General features: G+C 35.0%; 1 protein-coding gene across 11 annotated transcripts in view; it reads right to left on the bottom strand.

Annotated features, from left to right (window-relative positions):
- Positions 1-17,904, bottom strand: part of Smr (Smrter) — an 89,930-nt gene that overhangs the window by 20,208 nt on the left and 51,818 nt on the right. For 10 of the 11 annotated variants that reach the window (XM_064126119.1, XM_064126084.1, XM_064126137.1 and 7 more), the window contains 8 exons: positions 15,604-15,928; positions 10,695-11,093; positions 8,901-9,200; positions 7,494-7,913; positions 5,631-5,675; positions 5,090-5,446; positions 3,347-3,798; positions 979-1,187 (listed from right to left, as the gene is read on the bottom strand). In XM_064126119.1, coding sequence (XP_063982189.1) covers positions 979-1,187; positions 3,347-3,798; positions 5,090-5,446; positions 5,631-5,675; positions 7,494-7,913; positions 8,901-9,200; positions 10,695-11,093; positions 15,604-15,928 — 2,507 coding nt within the window. The remainder of the gene's footprint in view (positions 1-978; positions 1,188-3,346; positions 3,799-5,089; positions 5,447-5,630; positions 5,676-7,493; positions 7,914-8,900; positions 9,201-10,694; positions 11,094-15,603; positions 15,929-17,904) is intronic. The other variant, XM_064126147.1, reaches the window with a different exon arrangement.

The raw sequence follows: 17,904 nt of genomic DNA on the forward strand, positions 1-17,904 counted from the left end.
TACTCCACAATAAAAATCATTGCGAAATAGACAAATATAACGTCACTGCAAATTACAACGATTATGAACATTAAATTCGAATCATTGTTAAATAATCCAGCGATAGCCCAACCCTTTCGAGCTAAATCTCTGAATAAAGCTCTTGGAAAGGATAAATAAATAAATTTTAATCGACTATTCGTCATTTTCACTATTGTAATCCCATATTCGATCATGTTCTTCTCCTTTGAAATAATATCGCAATCCCTCAGCAGAAAAATGGCTATCAATTAGAGAGTGATGATGTCAGAACTGGTACCGCTCAACACGTCGATTGCATTGTAATTTTATTGAATTATCAATGTTTAAAAAAATCACTGGTAATAGAAGAAAATATAACGGAGGAGCAAATCGATTTCCAGGAACTGCATAAATGCTGGTTCACTTCGGTAATGATAGATTCTAGAGTTTCGCTACTGATTGAGATATGAAGATGATTGAGGAATAAAATATGTCATTTTTTAAAGCCCCTAATTATCGTTTGTGAATTATCGCTGATGAAATTAAATCCATTCGAAACGTCAGCTATTAAATTAAATCAAATGTGCAGTTCATCAACGATTGATAAGTACCAGTGGCTCCATTGTATTTCTATTGCTTAAACATTGCAAAATCGATAATCCATTGCAACTACCATAATACTCGTTGATTATTGTTGATTGAATATTGTGCAAATACATCAAAAACATAAACTGCATATTACGGGCGGCCTGGGTTACAATGACTATGTTCATGGAGACTCAATGATATTCATTATATCACCTGACACGAGTAATATTGGTATCTGTCCACTTGTCCCGATGAATACTACATTGAACATAGAATCCCAGGGAGCAAAATATATTTCATTCCGATGAAAGTGCAGGTTCATCCCACTGTTTAATATTTCATAAATAGAACATTTCATGCATTGGATGATAATAGAACTGAATGACTTACCAATTGGATCGACTGTCTGGGCCTCCTCGTCACTGGTTTCCATTGGTGCTGCATGATTCTCCTTTTTCTTGTCCTTCGTTCGATTACTCGCGACATTGGCCGTTGCTGCAGCAGCTTGCTTCTTCTTATCCTTCGTTTCAAATGTTTGTACCACTGTTTCATTTGCACCCACCACACTCGCGCACGAATTACCACCCGAATTTTCCACCCTGTGAACAATAAATTTTACTACTTTATATTTACTTTAGTGAAAGTTGACATAATTCTTTTTATTACTTCAATTGTAATGGGAAACGACGTTCTTATCAGGGTATTTTGCCAATTAACGATATGTAAGTGAATCAGATCATTTTTTCTGGGGGAAATCCTATTCAGTGGTAACCGAATAGACTAGTGATCCTTATATCTTCCTCACCCCTGGGTACACGAAAGGGTGCGTATCAGTTTAATTGCATTTTATGATTTTGGGGTTGCTGATTCTGCATTTGTTGGTAATCACCTCGAAAAACTAATGATTTAATTGGAATTATTTGAAATGATGTATCTATTAAACTTCTAGGCAATGAAATTGTTTTCAATGAAAAAGATTTTTCTACAAACTATTCAATGGATCCCAAGACCCATTGACGGCTTTCATTGAAGACTCGATTTTTGCTGACGTCTCTCCCCAATGTAAATAACTCACAATTGAGTAAAATAATAAATTTCATATTTTTTTACCCAGATTCCGGTTTAGTCAATATTGTTATCAATAATGTGATCTAAATATTCATGGATAGATGAAATTTACATGAAGACGACTGATGACAATGAAATGCCAGGGACTGGGGTCAATTAAGATGATGAACGACGAATGGATAACCGAACAAACACAACTCCCACCCTCCAACCACTAGTACCTATCGATTTCTATTACAATCATACCAATAATCGATCAGCCTCATTCTCCAATTCATATTTTTGCCCTCTTAATATCCCTCCGGTCCACTTGAAACTCATCCTCATTTCAGCAACACTTGTAATATTAGAGTGAATTTTTCCCACATTTAATTACAGTGTACTCACAGGTTTGAGTAATGCAATCGTTAAACGGATACCCAAAATGAAAGAGGGTGGTAATGTATGTGACTGTGTGAATTCGGTGATTGTGTAGATGCGAAAACGATGAAGGGGAGAAACTGACGGGGGAGAGAGGCATTGAGCGAGGATTGTTTGAACAATGATTATCTTCCGGTGGTTGGACACGCGGTTCAACCAATCTCGACGCACTTTTATGCCAATTAAAATGGAACCAGTCAATCGATGTATGATTTCTCAACTTCCATGACGAAAATTGGATTGGCATACAGAGATAATCCTATCAGCGATGTTAATCTGTGCAATAGATATTCTCGAGATTATTGAATCTGTTCTCTAATATGATGATCACTAATCAAACAAAGAAAGAAATGAGAAGTCAACACAAAGGTTGAAGAGAACGTTGAAATGAATTGAAAATTCCTACAGCATTCAAGTATTCCAAATATGTCATAATTTATTTCAGTGAATTATTTTCGATTGATTGGGATGAAATCGTTGAAAAATATAAAGATAATGAATTTGGGTGAAATGTGATCTCTCAGGACGTCCAATACTTTTGCTGTTGGATTATTGGAATTGTAAAAACTTGCTAGATAAGTTAAAATGTATCGGATAAATTTGAAAATTTCATCTGCCTTCAGCAATAGATGAAATCACGTTGTGAAAATAATTTTTTTGTATGCGTTACATTCTTATAAATCATAGTGATAGTTTGAATTAATAAGTTAATTGGAATATGCGGAAATAACGAGAGGTTAACTAAATAATTTTCAACTGTTTTCATAATGCACGTAATGAGTTCTATTAGAATGAATTATTGAAAAATGTTTTTCCAGAGCACCTTATAAATTGTTAATTCATGCTGATTTGATAAAATAATTTCACGAAGTTTTAGCTCATAACTGAATTCAAATGTGAACGAACAACGTGTGTGTAACTAAATAATTCGACCGTTTTGTTCTGGATATCTAGGGGAAATATTCATTCCATTCATCGAACTGAAAAATGTTCGAAAAAATTCTGAAATGTTCTGATAAATATTCACATTAGAGCTTATAAACATTTAAGCTCTCAAACTGAATAAATTGATGAATAAAATCAGCAGTGAACTGTTAATGCCTGACTTTCTATAACGCTACAACTGAGATAATCGATAATATCATCCCCTTAATGCCCCAAAATTGTAAGATATTTTCAAATCATTCACTTAACTCGAGATTATTCAAGTCACTTGTGAATCCTTAAATAACGAAAAGTATAAATATACGTAAAATATGAATGAACGTACGACTTGGTGTCCTTCCTCGTTGTAGAATCTCCACTGGGCTCCTCCTTGATGTCCTTCACCACTGACTCCTTGGTGTCATTTTTATTCTCTTTATTCTCCTTGTTAGCTTCTCTCGCCTCTTTGGCGCTCGACGTTGACGTTGTCAAGACAGTTGTCGTCGATGCTGTCGTACTCTGGACGGAGGCAGCAGTTGTCACTATTCCTGTATCACTCGCTGTACTACTACTTGTGGTTAGCGATGTAGTTGATTGTGAAGAACTAGATGCACTGGTTGTTATTGTTGTTGTTGTTGGGGGTGTGTTCGTAGTAGTTGTTGTGGACGAGGTAGTGGTTGACGTTGAATTATTTTGGGGATTTTCTTGGGTCTTCTGTTGCTGCTCACGTTGCAGTCTCGTCGTTACACCTGTCGTTAATATATCTATCGGTCCAATGCTAGAATTACTATTGTTTACCTGTAACAATAGAAGAGAAATTAATTAATTGAGATTGCAAGTAGATTGTATTCTAATAATAGTCAGATAGTAGAGGTAAAGTTCTTCATATTGTTTCACAATGGAAGTTCTGTCGTTCAAATTTGTGTAGTTCAGTAATTACCGTTCTCTAGATTCATCTATTTTCAATTATCAAAGCTGTCAATTAAACTGTCTGCTCGGAATTATTATTTACTTGGCCTTTCGCTGTTTATAAACGAATAACTGACAGTAGTCAAACTTATTTTGTTTAAATTGGAAATTGATTTCGGATCCAATTTTTAATATGAATCTTTTTTTTTTCAATTCCAATCACATGATTGTTATATTGTACGATTAATGGTCCACAAATCATTGATAAAGAACGACCTAACTTTTCAAAAATTACATTTTTAAGGGATCTGTCAATAGCCCTTCAAAAATAAACATTTTAAATTTCTTTTCAAATTAAAAAAAAATTTCCCAACAGTTTACTGTCGAGATTGAAAGGCAGACCTGCTAAATTTAAATAACAAAACCATTGTAGGCTGTCTAAAAACTCAGAGTAAAAGAGGGGTGAAATGAAAAAGCACTTGAGGATAACCCAGAATTCTCGATATTTTTTCTCGTAAAATGTCTCTCGGCCTCACCCCGCTGTCGAAAGTTTCTTTTGAAACCCATTTTTCAGTCACTTTAAAATCTAATTGGGTTGGGCTTTGTCGTATATCAATACTACCATTGGGTAATTTACATAGCTGTGTACGCATACATTGTTTTCTTATAGGCCTGATAGTATACACATCCGTCTTATTACATTCTGAGTTCGTTACATCGGCATTTGGTTCGTTAGAACGTTCTCTATTGAGTCACCGCAGGTATTCTCATTTTTCTCGGTTGATTTTAATAGCAGTCTATTCACAGGACAAAATCAATGGACTTTCAAAGAAATAATTATGAGTTTTCATTATGTTACTTATCCATTAAAATCTCTCACGTCCCAAGGAGAGACGTTTTTTTGTGGCATTATATTTTTCGTCTCAGAACTGGATTTGTCGGAAATAAAACTGAATATTTTAAATTTTTAACTTAAATTTGAATGATAAGCGTACCTCTATTCATACTTGTTCAGTGATTGAACAAATTTTGCTATTTGATGTAGATCAATTTCTATATCATATTTATGGATTTTCATCTCTAAACCATCAACTTTTGATGAATTTAATTGATTCAAATATTGGACAATTTATCCCATTATTTCATTGCATAAAACACCAAACAATAAATAAATATTTACCTTATTGTTAGGATTATTTCGAGAACTGCGCGTTCTCTGTCGCGACTTTCGCAATAATTGTTTATAATTTTCAGCTTTTTTAGTGAGGTAGTAATGATGCACGCAGTCAGGAACTGATTTGTGTTCTAAGTTTTGAGCTATTGCTCCAAAATTCTTGGGATGCTGTAGATATTTTTCTTTGAACAATTCATGCTCAACAGCACTCCAAACATTTATCAATTTTCTCTCGCTGTGAAGTGCCTCCAGCTCCTCAGGTTGTAGTAAACCATTTCTATTTTGAAATGCAATTCTCCTTTGTTTGGCATCGAGGAGCAAGGGTGGAATAACAGCATACGAACGCATCTTCTTATCCTCCATCTGGAAAAATGTCATTGAACAGATTTATTACTCATGAGTTTTTTCATTAATCAGTTTTTTTTTAATCTCTAACCCTGCCATTGCTTCACATCCTTTGATTTTTATTTTTATTTTTTACGATAGAGAACCTTTTTTATTCCGCTTATAATGAAAAAGTGAAAGAAGAAAATAGCACGTTACTAACCTGACGGATTGCAATAGCTTTTTTTAACTCTGCCGATACCTCTTCCTGGGGAAATCAGTAAAGGTAGTAAAGGAATCTTCCAGTGAAGCATTCGCAAAGTGTCATTACGGTAAGTGTTGAAATATAACATAACTATTATGTGTAGAGAATTGACAAACGTGAATAGAGTTCGTTGTGCCAGCACTGATAAACATTTTTATCAACATTTTTTTTTTCGTCAATATTGTGTTACGAGTAAATGAGAAAATTGTTTTTCTTGTTATGTGTCATCAACAGAAACATTGATAATGTCATTCATGAATTTGTTACAATTTTACTTTGGTTTTTCGTCAACGAAAGGTTCCCAGCTGAAGCTCTATCCTCACTCTGATTTCGTCCAGTGGAAATGCAATCAGTGCACTGAATCTCCCGAACATTTGCCAAAAAATTTTCATTAGAAATTATACTGCAATGAACCAATACAAGCCAAATATAACGTGAATTCATTGTTTAGTTTAGTTCTCTCAAACGTCATTTCACACAACTGATGATGTGAACTAATGTTAATTTTAATGTGAACAATTGTGGGGTCAATGTGAAATATAAGCGTGAGTAGTTTGTTAACGAATCGAAAATTGTTATAGTAGCTCTACCCTTAGGGTAGTACATTAAGAAATTGTGGGGAATATTAATTATTTAATGTATTTTTTTCTGAATCTAACTAATGTAATACGATATTAAAGAATGAGTTTTTATAGCAGTAGATTGACAAGTTCAATATCTTTCTTGTCACTTGATAACAACTGTTTAACAAACATCTGTTAGTTATTTATAGAACATAAATGAGTGAAAATTTTTAATATATTATAACATTTAATTTCAATAATATTACTCTGGTGTTTTTTTGTTTTTTCTTATGCAATTTAGTTGGTAATTAAACGAATTTAATGTTCACAGAGAGTGAAGCTCGGTTGGAGGGTAGAGCTACCTTAAAGCAAGTTCATTTAGCACCAGAAGTTTTTCAGGATTGTGAGAGGGGGTAAGGAGGTGGTGGAAAGGATCAGGTATACAGCCAAGTGTCATTAAGAATCAAGTAACGTGCTTGTTTCTTTTCACTTTCTCAAAAATGATCTCTCACCAGGAAAAAAATCATTAAAGCGAATTGTACTAGGCGAAGCAGCTCGATTGATTTTAGTATTTGAATATATTTACTGCTCTGAAGTTATTTCAAACACTTTCGAGAAAAAAATCTCTTCAATTCAAAGTGTTGAGTTCATAAGATTGAATTGCTGAACCGAGCATTATGGAGAAAGGAGAAAATCCCATCTCTTAGTACCAAAATACTGAATTTAGTGAAAATACGAACAACAAAAATACATTCTGGACCCCCATTTACAAAAATCAGTATCGAAAATGTATTGATTTTAAGTGTGAAATGTCAATGAAGAAATTTTTGTATTTCTGAATCAAAAATTTTCAAAATGTCTTAAATTCAGAAATAATTGAATATTAATTTTGCGTTAATTAAGGAAAGTATGTCCGACTTGTTCATATCCATAAGCATGGGCTTTTAAACTAAACACTTTTGCTTGTAATTGAAAATAGCAAATCGAGCTTGCGACCCTTTGAGACCGAATTAAAAAAGCTAACATTCGGTGGATTAAATCACTCAAAAATTGCCAAAACATTGCTAATGGACGTTTAATTTCGTCAAAATTAATGAATTTATCAGAAATCCTTTCTGCCTGACTTAATGAACTCTTCTCAGGTCTTCTCAGGCTCCTCAAAAATATCACCACCCTTATAGAGAAATTGTTATCAAAGTGAGTAGTAAATTAAATACTAAAAACCGAGTGAGCTCTATTATATTGTTAGACCGCATACCTCTTGTTCCTGAAGCCCATCCATAATCTCCTCAAGATCAGCCTCGCTCTTTATACGAGCACCAACCCTGTTGAAACGCTCCTTGTCCTCCCGTTGTTTCCGCAACTCCGGGAATACCTTCTCGAAAAATTCTCGATTTTTCGTCTCCTTAGATTTTCTCTTCTGCGCTGACTCTAGTCGCTCAACCTTGCGATGCCACTCTTGAACAAGTATCGCATAAGTCTGGGCCTGTTGTCGATGGAGTGAGGCACGTTCTGAGTGCTCCCTACGTAATCTAGCAATAAGTCGTGTTCTCATGCACGTCTGATGCCTCGTTTTGTTCTCTTGATAGACATTGGTGTCTGACGGCTGATTGTACAATGGCAGCTCTACCTTCTGCCCTAGCCTATCTAATAGCCGATGCGCCTCTTCCGCTTTTTTCTGTTGAAACAGATAATGCATTAAATATTAGATGACGTGGAATTTTAATGGAACCGATTTTTTTGTAAGTCCAGAATCGGTTTCATGGTTAAATAAAAAGGTGAATTTTATCTCATTGCAGGGCACAAAATATTTGTATAGGGGAACCTGATGAAGTCGATGGAAAATTCTGTTCAATTTCGGCTGAAAATATTATAAGTTTTCCACCGGCGTTATCGAAAGATGGGACGGTATCACTGCAGCCTTTCTTAGAAAATGGGAAATGGATACTATTGATATTGAAATAATAGCAAAATTGCATATTGCCATACAATTTGTTGTATCAAGACATTTTCTACATGAATACCTCGGTATGAATATTTCAAGTGCTTTCAGTCGAATTTTTCTTCTGGTTAAAAAGCGAACAATAAATCTTGAGAATTTCAATGGCAAGCGATTTTCATTGATTTTTATCCGCAGGATATTTGCCATTGATTCATCAGTGGATGTCATATATTTTAAAAAATCGTAGTAATAATTAAATATAAGAAGATAAGCCCAGCTTTCTAGAACTGAAAGAGAGGAGTGATCACAATTCATTCAACACATAAGTTAGTCATGTGTAAAAATGTTTGCACATCCCTATTAACGATAACAGTAGGATGATAATTAATGCCAATATATAGTACCCAGGAGTACTAATAATATATCCACAGAGAATCAATTGAGCACGATTGAGTGAAGAAGACGAGGAAGATATGAACATTTTTCTTTGAATTTCAAGCTCAAAATAACGTAATTCTCGATGTACACCAGGAACACGTCTAAATTACTCCTTCGAAGTGAGATAATTAAGCTCCGTTTCCTCCAGTAGATACAATTTTCCATTTCCCATTTCCTGAGATTGTCTCTTATATCTTAATTTCATTCAACTTGCACGTATACCTCACCATGTAATCCAATTTTCAAGGCAGTTTAATCATTTTCAAATGAAATTCATGAGCTTACTCTATTTTCAGCATAAATTTTCTGGGCCGGTGACTGATGCTTCGGTTGTGATTGCTCCTCAACCGGTCGTTTTAATCCACTCGGCTCGAGGGGTTTATTTGCTGTCTCCTCCAATGTCTTGAGCTTTTTCCTACGCGTCGTTATTTCACCCTCTCGTTTAGCAATTTCACGATCAACTTTGCCAATTTGCTGAAGCAATTCATCCTTGGTAACACGAAATGCTGCATCTTCTTGAATTGTTGGCTCGGGTAGGGTAGGTGATATGGCCTCTGTCTGTGGTGTGTAGGCACCTGCTGTCGGCTAGAAAATTTTTTTAATCGTTAAAAATTTTATTTCATTACCAACTGGAGATAGCATTATATCAGAAAATACACAGATGATCAGGAAGGACTCTAGGCGAACATTGAGGGGTGGAAAATCAATAGAGGGAGAATAGCCAGCGAGGGATGATGGGGTAAACTGTTCTACCGACTGCTGTCGAAGCTTGAACAACTCTGAAACCCGTTGCCAATTACCGTGAACCAGTAATAAACTTTAATATCTGAGAATTGATTGAAAATAATTTTGAAAATATTGAAAAATAAATGTTGTGTAAGGAATCGTCGAAAAACCACTGAAAATTTCCAAGCAAGTGAAGTCTTGACGTCAAATGAAAAATCCTGTGATGAGAAAAGGAAAAAATAAAATTCCTTAAAGAAGCTTTGAAAATGCGATTTCAAGGTACTGAAAATCCCAGCTGATTCTGCTATCACAAATGGAAATTTCCCAGTATTTCTCAATGTCACAGACAGATTCTCCCTTTAAGCTTCAATAAGTAGATTTTTCCCTTCTCAAAAACCGCTTGGAAATGAAAAATGTGGAAATAAGACAACTAGATGCTGTGGGCTATTCAGAGATAAATGGAATAACAATATACTGCCTTTATATTGTTAGAAAATTACTCGTGAAATTTTAGATGATTTTGAATTTTTCAATTATCCCTTACTCACACGAAATTTTGACACACTCAATTTTCAAATAGCAGCTGAATTCTGGAATATTTAAGAGGACAATAACACTCAGATACATATGATAAAGCCAATTATGAAATAATTCGGAAATTCAATAAACAATTTCCTTAAAGTTTCAACCTGAATGAGAATTTTCATAAACGGTTTGATCGTAGAAATATCCAACTATTTATTACGGTTTGATACAGACCGCACTATAGATTCCATGATTTGTTCGTTTGAGCTTTCGGAACCTCTTTTTTCAGGCACTATATTGATTCGTGTTGTCTGAACATGAATAAATTTGTGGCGATTGTGAATAAGTGATATTTATGAGAGACATTTGTATGTTTATGTATGAAATTCACGATGGACCCTAGATCATTCGCTGTAACATTTCTTCTAGACTAAATGTATAAAATGCTAATTCCTAAAATGTCAATATTTTCCTCAAATTGACTAAAAAATTTTGGCTGAAAGTAACGTCAGCTGACTCAAAAAAAAAAACTACTCCTAAATTGAAAAAAATCCAAGTTCGTAATAATGTCATCGGTCTCTTGCTAAATTTTAACTTTATATGTTTTTTGTTAATTTGCAAATATGTTTTAACGGTTCAATATTGATGTTTAAATCACGGCTGACAAATGTTTCATAATAAAACCGCCCACGAACATGCCTAGAACCTTAGAGTCAAGGTCTCAAATGAAAGCTGTAAAGTTCAATTACAGAAGGACGCAAATATTTCATTAGATGAAATACAGTCAATGTAATAATTTCTAAGAGCATATCTAACAACGATACCCACCCGTGTGTCTATCCTGAGTGGTTGAGGCAGCTGTGCATGATCCTGTTTAATGCACACATCGGCCGGTGAAATAGTCTGACACGATGGTTGTTGCTGGGGCTGACCAAGACGTATCTTCTTGAAGGGCGGTGCCTCCTGTAACGTTGCCATTTCCACTTGTCTGCCATACTGGTCAGCACCGAGTATTGGCATTAATACCCGTTGGTTCCTATTACTCGTAACATGATAATCAGCATTTGTTGGTGATTGTGATGGTGCTACTGATGCTGGTGGTAACAGGGATATTCGTGGACGGTCACCCCGGCTATTCGGAGGATATTCATTAGCGCCAACACCAACACCCACACCCACTTGGCTTACTGGACTACTGCTGACACTTATTGCCACCCTCTCCGACACCTGAATAGAAATAATTCATTATCGATTTTACACTTTGAAACATTCATTTGGGTGGAATTTGGGGAAGAAACGGTTGTGGAAGAGCTGACAATTATTCCACTGTCTCTCGTATACTTTTATTGAATGTCGATACTTCCAGACACATGTCTCAGTTATTTCAATGGAGATACTGCAAAGGGACGAAAATAACGATCAAACCTTCATAATCACTGGTGAGACTCTGAACACGCCCACGGAATTTTCGAGGGTGGCGGGAGAGAGAGAGAGAGAGAGGGGGGGGGGGTGGTTCACTGCTGGGTATCACGCGAATTTTGCTGATTTTTCTCTTTTGAAGATCGTTATTTAAATTTTATTCCGAGCAGACACTGTTCCACAATATTCTGAAAGTGAGGAAAAGGCTTCCAATTATGAGGCAATGGAGCATTTGATGTTATCTCTCGGCAGAAATTTACACATTGAATTAATCATCTTGTAGAATTTTAGGTATTAAAATTGTATTTTTATAAGGAAGGACTAATTTATTTCGCAAAATAAATTTTCTTGATGCTAATGGTTGAGTGGGAATCATGGAGGGAGATTAGAGAAATTTATTATTGAACGACATATGTTTCAGTAAAAACGAGAACTGATTTTGTTGTTTCAATCTGATAGGATGAAAAATTGGGTTCTGCTATGGTTTTACATCTAAATTCTTAGTTCATTACTTTTTTTTACAATAAAAAATGAATCCCAGGGAAAATCTCAATTAAAGAGTTATGAATAAGTATGAAGCCAAATATGGGGTCTGAAATATTATATTTGTAATGAATCTAAAATTCATCCTGTTAAACTAATCTTCTTTATAGTAACTGTTGAATAGAGATCTTCGAGGGAGATTTGGGGAATTCATGATTGAAGAAAACATTTCCTTGCTCAAAATGAAAATCCATTTCGTTTTCCCAACTCGATAAGAAATGAAACAGGAATTGTGTATTGTTAAGAATACGTATTATGTTCATTTTCAAAAGAAACTAATTCATACATTATAAAAAATACTGAATTCTTTTCATCTGAAAGCCTTGCACCATTATTTTTACACTAAATGCATTCCGATCCAGACCTCAATTGAAGAATTATTCGAACTTTTCACCAATGAAAAGGGAAATTAAGTAATGAAAATCTGTGCATTGAATAGACGTCTTCGTGTGCTAACTATTGCTCTCAAAATTTTGTTTTTGCTTTGAAGGAGATATTTAAATATTAAAGTAATTTCCTTTATGCTATTGTTCGAACAGAGCTCTTGTCGATAAATTTCCAGAATTCATTATCGAAAAAAACATTTCATCAATTAAAAATGTAAACTAATAATTCATTTTCATCCAAAACTATTGTGTCACCATTTTTTACAATAATATAATTCCCCAAACACTCCCAATGACCGAATCATTAAAATTCCACTTTAATAACAAATGGATCCAAATAAAACAGATGATATTTGAGATAAAAAATAAATGGTAAATACTCAGGGAAAAGCCTCATTATCCGAACAAAGACCTGCATTTATAATTTTCATTCTAACGAGAGAGCCCATCTTTTTTTTTGAGAGTCTATTAACTCAACGCAGAATGGAATGTGAATTGGGCTAGGAATACAGAAAAGTGAAAAAAAACGAGAAGATAGAATTGACTGTGTTCCAGATATGCGAAAAAAAATCTGGTACAACGAATGAATGTGGAGATTCCTCGTGGGTTGAAAGTTACCCCTCGAGATGCTCCAACGACTAGGGATGTCGAAAAAATATCGATACATCGTTATATCGATATAATTTTTTCAATGTCTCGATATTTTTGAGCAATATTTATTTTTTCGATATATCGAGGTATCGATATAATATTACAACTATCGAAAAGGTATAAAAATGGATATTTTTATGATCACGAAATTCTAAATCCTTTTTTATACTAAGATTTTTTAACTTTTTTTTTATTTATGGTCGACTCGATTTCCTGCTTTTGTCATGTCCTGAGCTTGATAGCCAGTAGATGTCACTATATATGATTAATCTTAGTCCGCGAAATTTAAATTAATCTTAATTTTTTAATTTTAATCAGTGTCAAAATACGCAGAAAATAAGTAGATACAATGGACAATGGGCAACGAACAATGAAAACAACACCACCAGTGTGGGAAAAATCGTTACGCATAACTATAAATCTTGACCTCTTGAGTTGAAACTGTCTCATTTATTTACCCGTAAAATTCGTTGGATAAACAGTTTCTCCAAACCCGAAACTTGAGAAGGAAATCATAAATCTTCAAATCAATTCAGTCTAAGTCATAAATACCAGTTCTGTTTTTGCTCAAGTTTTGTTTCAACACATGTGAGGCCTTCTTTGTCTATTGTGTCGAAAGCTGAGGGCCTAAGTCCCTTGACAGAGAAAACGCGATGTCACGTGTTTTCCTTTTCACCGCTTTCCTTATTCTACCCCTCTTTCCTTTTCTTCTTCCGATATATCGACATATCGATATTTTTAAATAAAAATATCAATGTCGATATCGATATATTAAAAAATTATCGATACAATATATATCGATACTTTATTCCATTTCCGACATCCCTACCAACGACCGCCACTGCGACGATTGAGTGTCATGGAAGGGTCGGTTGAGGAGGAAAGGAAGCCGAGGAAGGGGCTAGGGAGGTGAAGTTGAACGTAGGAGAGGCAAAGTAAAGCGAGAAACGTGAATGCAGGGATGGTAGAGAAGTAAGGGGAGTGAGCCACACGGGGAAAGACAACTTTCACCCGCCCACGCGACCGTCCTGAACGTTGTAAACGCCAGGTCTATTAGTTGTAGCCTCACGGCCCACTGTCGTAATGGGTCAGAATTTTACTTCAACGCCGGTTCCGAATCTCAATTCCAATTCGTTTCATAAATTTATTTTCTGAGTATAAAATAGCCATCAATTCACAGTGACACGACATCATTAATTTCAAGTTCAGTCAGATTTAATTTTTTCTGGCTGAGAATTTTTAAACTTCACTGTACTGTGAATGGTACTGAGAGAAAAAATTAACTATGGTTATTTCAATATTGGTTATGGTTGAATTTATTTAATCGGATAATGATTCGGAAACTTGACGTTTATTCGCTTGGTGACATAGGACATAGTTAATGTGAAAAATGAATAATTTAGTTGTTAATTTGATATTGAAAAGGATTTGCTTGTATAATATCTGAACCAGAACTTTCATGTCTCAATGTTTTTTTAGATGAATTAAAAAATTGCGTACGATGAAAATGAAGGAAATTCAGTACAATAAATTAGATCTAAATTTTCTATTTTTCTGTTGAAAGTTTAAATTCTTTTGGGAAACTTTCTGACATTTCGAGCAAAAATTCAATTGTTGTTGAAGATATTTTGAATAAATAAGATTTTTTTTGATCGAATATTCTTATGTCAAAAATAGTTCTTTGGCAGAGTTTATTCTTTCTCTCAGTGTATTCATTAATTCCAAAGTAAATGTGGCAAAGAAATTGTCAGTACTTTGCGGATGAGTAAACAAATGTTTAAAGTTTTTTTTTTCAGTGAAACGACCATTTGCAATCGGAGACGTCTCGAATAAAAAGCGTGGGGGGACAATCACTTTCCTAAGATTCATCGATTTGTTCAATATTCACTAGCATCGATCGAGGTTGCAAAATCTTAATAGATATTCTGTCTATAGGCTTTTTTCAAGGTGAAAATTCTCTGTTTAAATGCACGCTGTCTTTGATTTTTACAGGAGTATTTTCGCGTAACGGCGTCCATGAACTTTTAAACAAATAGTCATTAAACTTTGGAACAAACAATCTCGTGAAGAGACCTTAAAAGAGATAATTTATAGTTGAGGTTTTATGATGCCAATAACGGAAACTGTTTATTCCATCGATTATATCTAGTTCTATAACGGAGTGATGAACTAGGATAAGGAATTGAAAAAAAAATTCTATTGCTTGAATTATAAGTTTTCTCGAACTCTGTCAAATTTTTAACGAATTAAAAATTAACATTAACCTTAACATTAACATTAACTTATCTCCATTTTCATCATATAAGAAAAACTCTCCACTATACGATGTAGTCCACTGAATCTATTGATATTGTTTTCGATATGTCAAATATCAAAAGTTTTGACACTTCAAATTAAGACAGCAATTTAATGGCAACGCCATAGGAATTAGTTAAAATCCTAACAACCCCTTCATGCGATGTGATCGATTATCAGGAACATTTAAATAAAAATAAATTATTATAAATTGTACAAAGTAAAATTATTGCAAAAAAGTCATGAGCTGTTTCAAAAAGTGAATTTGTTTTTTCAATTTTTAGATTTTCAAATTTCGACATTCGTTCTCGCATAGCAATTTGAAAAAAAAATCGAAAATATAGAGAAAATTCAATGCCAACTAATCAGCCACCTGGATACTATAGAGTTCTATCGATTATGATAATCGTTACGAATTATTCAACTAATGAAAAAGTACATACATTAGATGTTGCATTTCTGTATGGATCCCTGGTGTAAGCGGCGGCTGCACCGGGTGGTGGTGGTGTTTGATTGACGGGGGCGGATGGTACCGGTGGTGGTTGATAAGAATGCACATATCTAAGACCACTTGGTACTGGTACGGTTACGTAATTACCACCGCCAGAGCCTGTAACCCCAACAGTTGATCCAGTGCCACTGTTACCTGGTGGACCTACACCAGCAACCGACGGTGTACCTGTTCCACCCTGTCCATAACTACTGACAGCTACAGTGCGCGGTGGTACTGGACTGTTGCTCTTGATGTTTATGTAGTTCTGATTTGGACTGTAACAATAAACAAATTGATCAAAATTATATAACAATAAAAAACGACAACTTACTATGACAATTTGTGAATTCCGTAATTCATGAATCTCTTGAGATATATACAACATATTGCAGATTTTTTAAACATAATATTGAAATAATAATATAGCGTGAAATAAAATATAAATATGTATCAGACATCCAATCACAGGTCCGATACATGTTTAGATTATTTTTTTATTTATTAACGATTAGTTTCGAATTTCCCTGGCGATAAATCTCTGACGGATCACAGTAATTTATCCGAGTAATATAATAGAGTTATTTCTGATCATTCGAAAAATTTTCAACATTTTCATGATTAATCTGGATGATAATGACAAGAAGAACGCCGTTCTCCGAACCTTGAGCTAATTAAATTCCTTCCCGCTCCGTCATCTAACAAAGAAAACAATTTTCGATAATCAACAAGATGAGGAAGAGCTAAATAATGCCTCTCCCAGTGATTTCTTCGCCAATAATTTTCATCATTGATTAATCCCAGAATTGTAAACCGAATATTCTCCAATTAACAAATTCCCTCCAAACCAAATACCTCCCCTAAAAAAAACTCGATAATGAACGAAATAACCCAGAGTTAATAATCAAAATTCCTGAATTCTCAATCGAAAATCCTTCTCACAATAGAACAAACCGCACGCATCATGTGCGTTCCAAACAATGAAAAATACACCCTCAGCCCTCCCCACTCGCCGCCTTAATAACTAAAAAAATCACAAACATGGGCTCATCCCGTTTCTTTCAACGTAGAAATAATTTGCATGACCCGGATAGCGGACAGAACAAAAGGCCAACATGAAAAGAAAATAACATAGGATCCGAACCAGAGCATAAACAAAAATTCCACCCCAAAAAATGAACATCAAAGGACCATTACATGCAAATACCCCTTTCCCCCAATCGCCCATTCAGCTCCTCCTCATCATTGAACCGTAGATTCCAGCGGTGTCAATGATATCCATATCCACTTTCTACAAATTCTTTTCCCTCTTTCTCCAGCCAACCAATAATTTTTTCACGTGGCCCCTGACGCGTGACCTTTATTGTCTATGAAGGTCGCGCCACACCCCGAATATTGTTCCGCGAAGGCGCACAACCGGTGTTTCTGTATACACTTGTAGTATATACAAGCGGCACCTGCGTCTGGCCAGGCAAAGGTCAATGATCGTGATGAGGGAGGTGGCAAAGGGGTGGGGTGGGCGAGGGGTGAAGGGGATATGGGAGGGGGAGGAGGAAAGTGACGTGAAGAGAAAAACTCAAGGGGGAGGTGTAGATAGATCATGATTGAGGTTGTGGTGGGGGTTGGTGGGGGTGAGAGAGGAAAACGAATGCGAGTGAAAAGGTACGAGAAAAATAAGAAAAAAAAAAACGTAATAGCACAGACTGGAAGAGTCCGATGACTTCACCGCGCATTTCACATTGGGGAGTGACTCGGCAATTATCTTGGCAACAGAGATAATTTCACGATAATCGGCCTGAAGCCAGTTGGGGATTTATCGTAACGATGAAAGGGCGGCATTCCTGGTATTATCGTTTGATGACTGCAGATTGGTTTCGATTTCATCGAATGGCAATAGGATTTTTTCAACTTCTTGAGTATGACGGAGATAGAGGTAATTAATCGGAAAAATTGAGAGGGATATTTATATTATTTAAATATGGTTCATAAATCTTTGGATTAACGAAATATAGGTCGCGGATGACAGTTTGATTTATGAGATTTACCAAACAAATGAATTGATTTTTTTCGTTCAATTAGTTTTTTAATGCGGAAAATTTATTAAGAATAATCATAGGATTTGTTTTTTAGATGCGATTGTAGCATCAGAATGTGATTCGAATTCCATTGGGTTTGGACTAAAATCCGCTGAATCGATTTCTCGTTATTAGACTGAGAATTAAAAAAAAAGTCTTTGTTAAACCGAAAAATAGAA

Source organism: Diachasmimorpha longicaudata, chromosome 1 (genome assembly GCF_034640455.1).
Source record: "Diachasmimorpha longicaudata isolate KC_UGA_2023 chromosome 1, iyDiaLong2, whole genome shotgun sequence".
In the NCBI taxonomy this organism is placed as follows: Eukaryota; Metazoa; Arthropoda; class Insecta; order Hymenoptera; family Braconidae; genus Diachasmimorpha; species Diachasmimorpha longicaudata.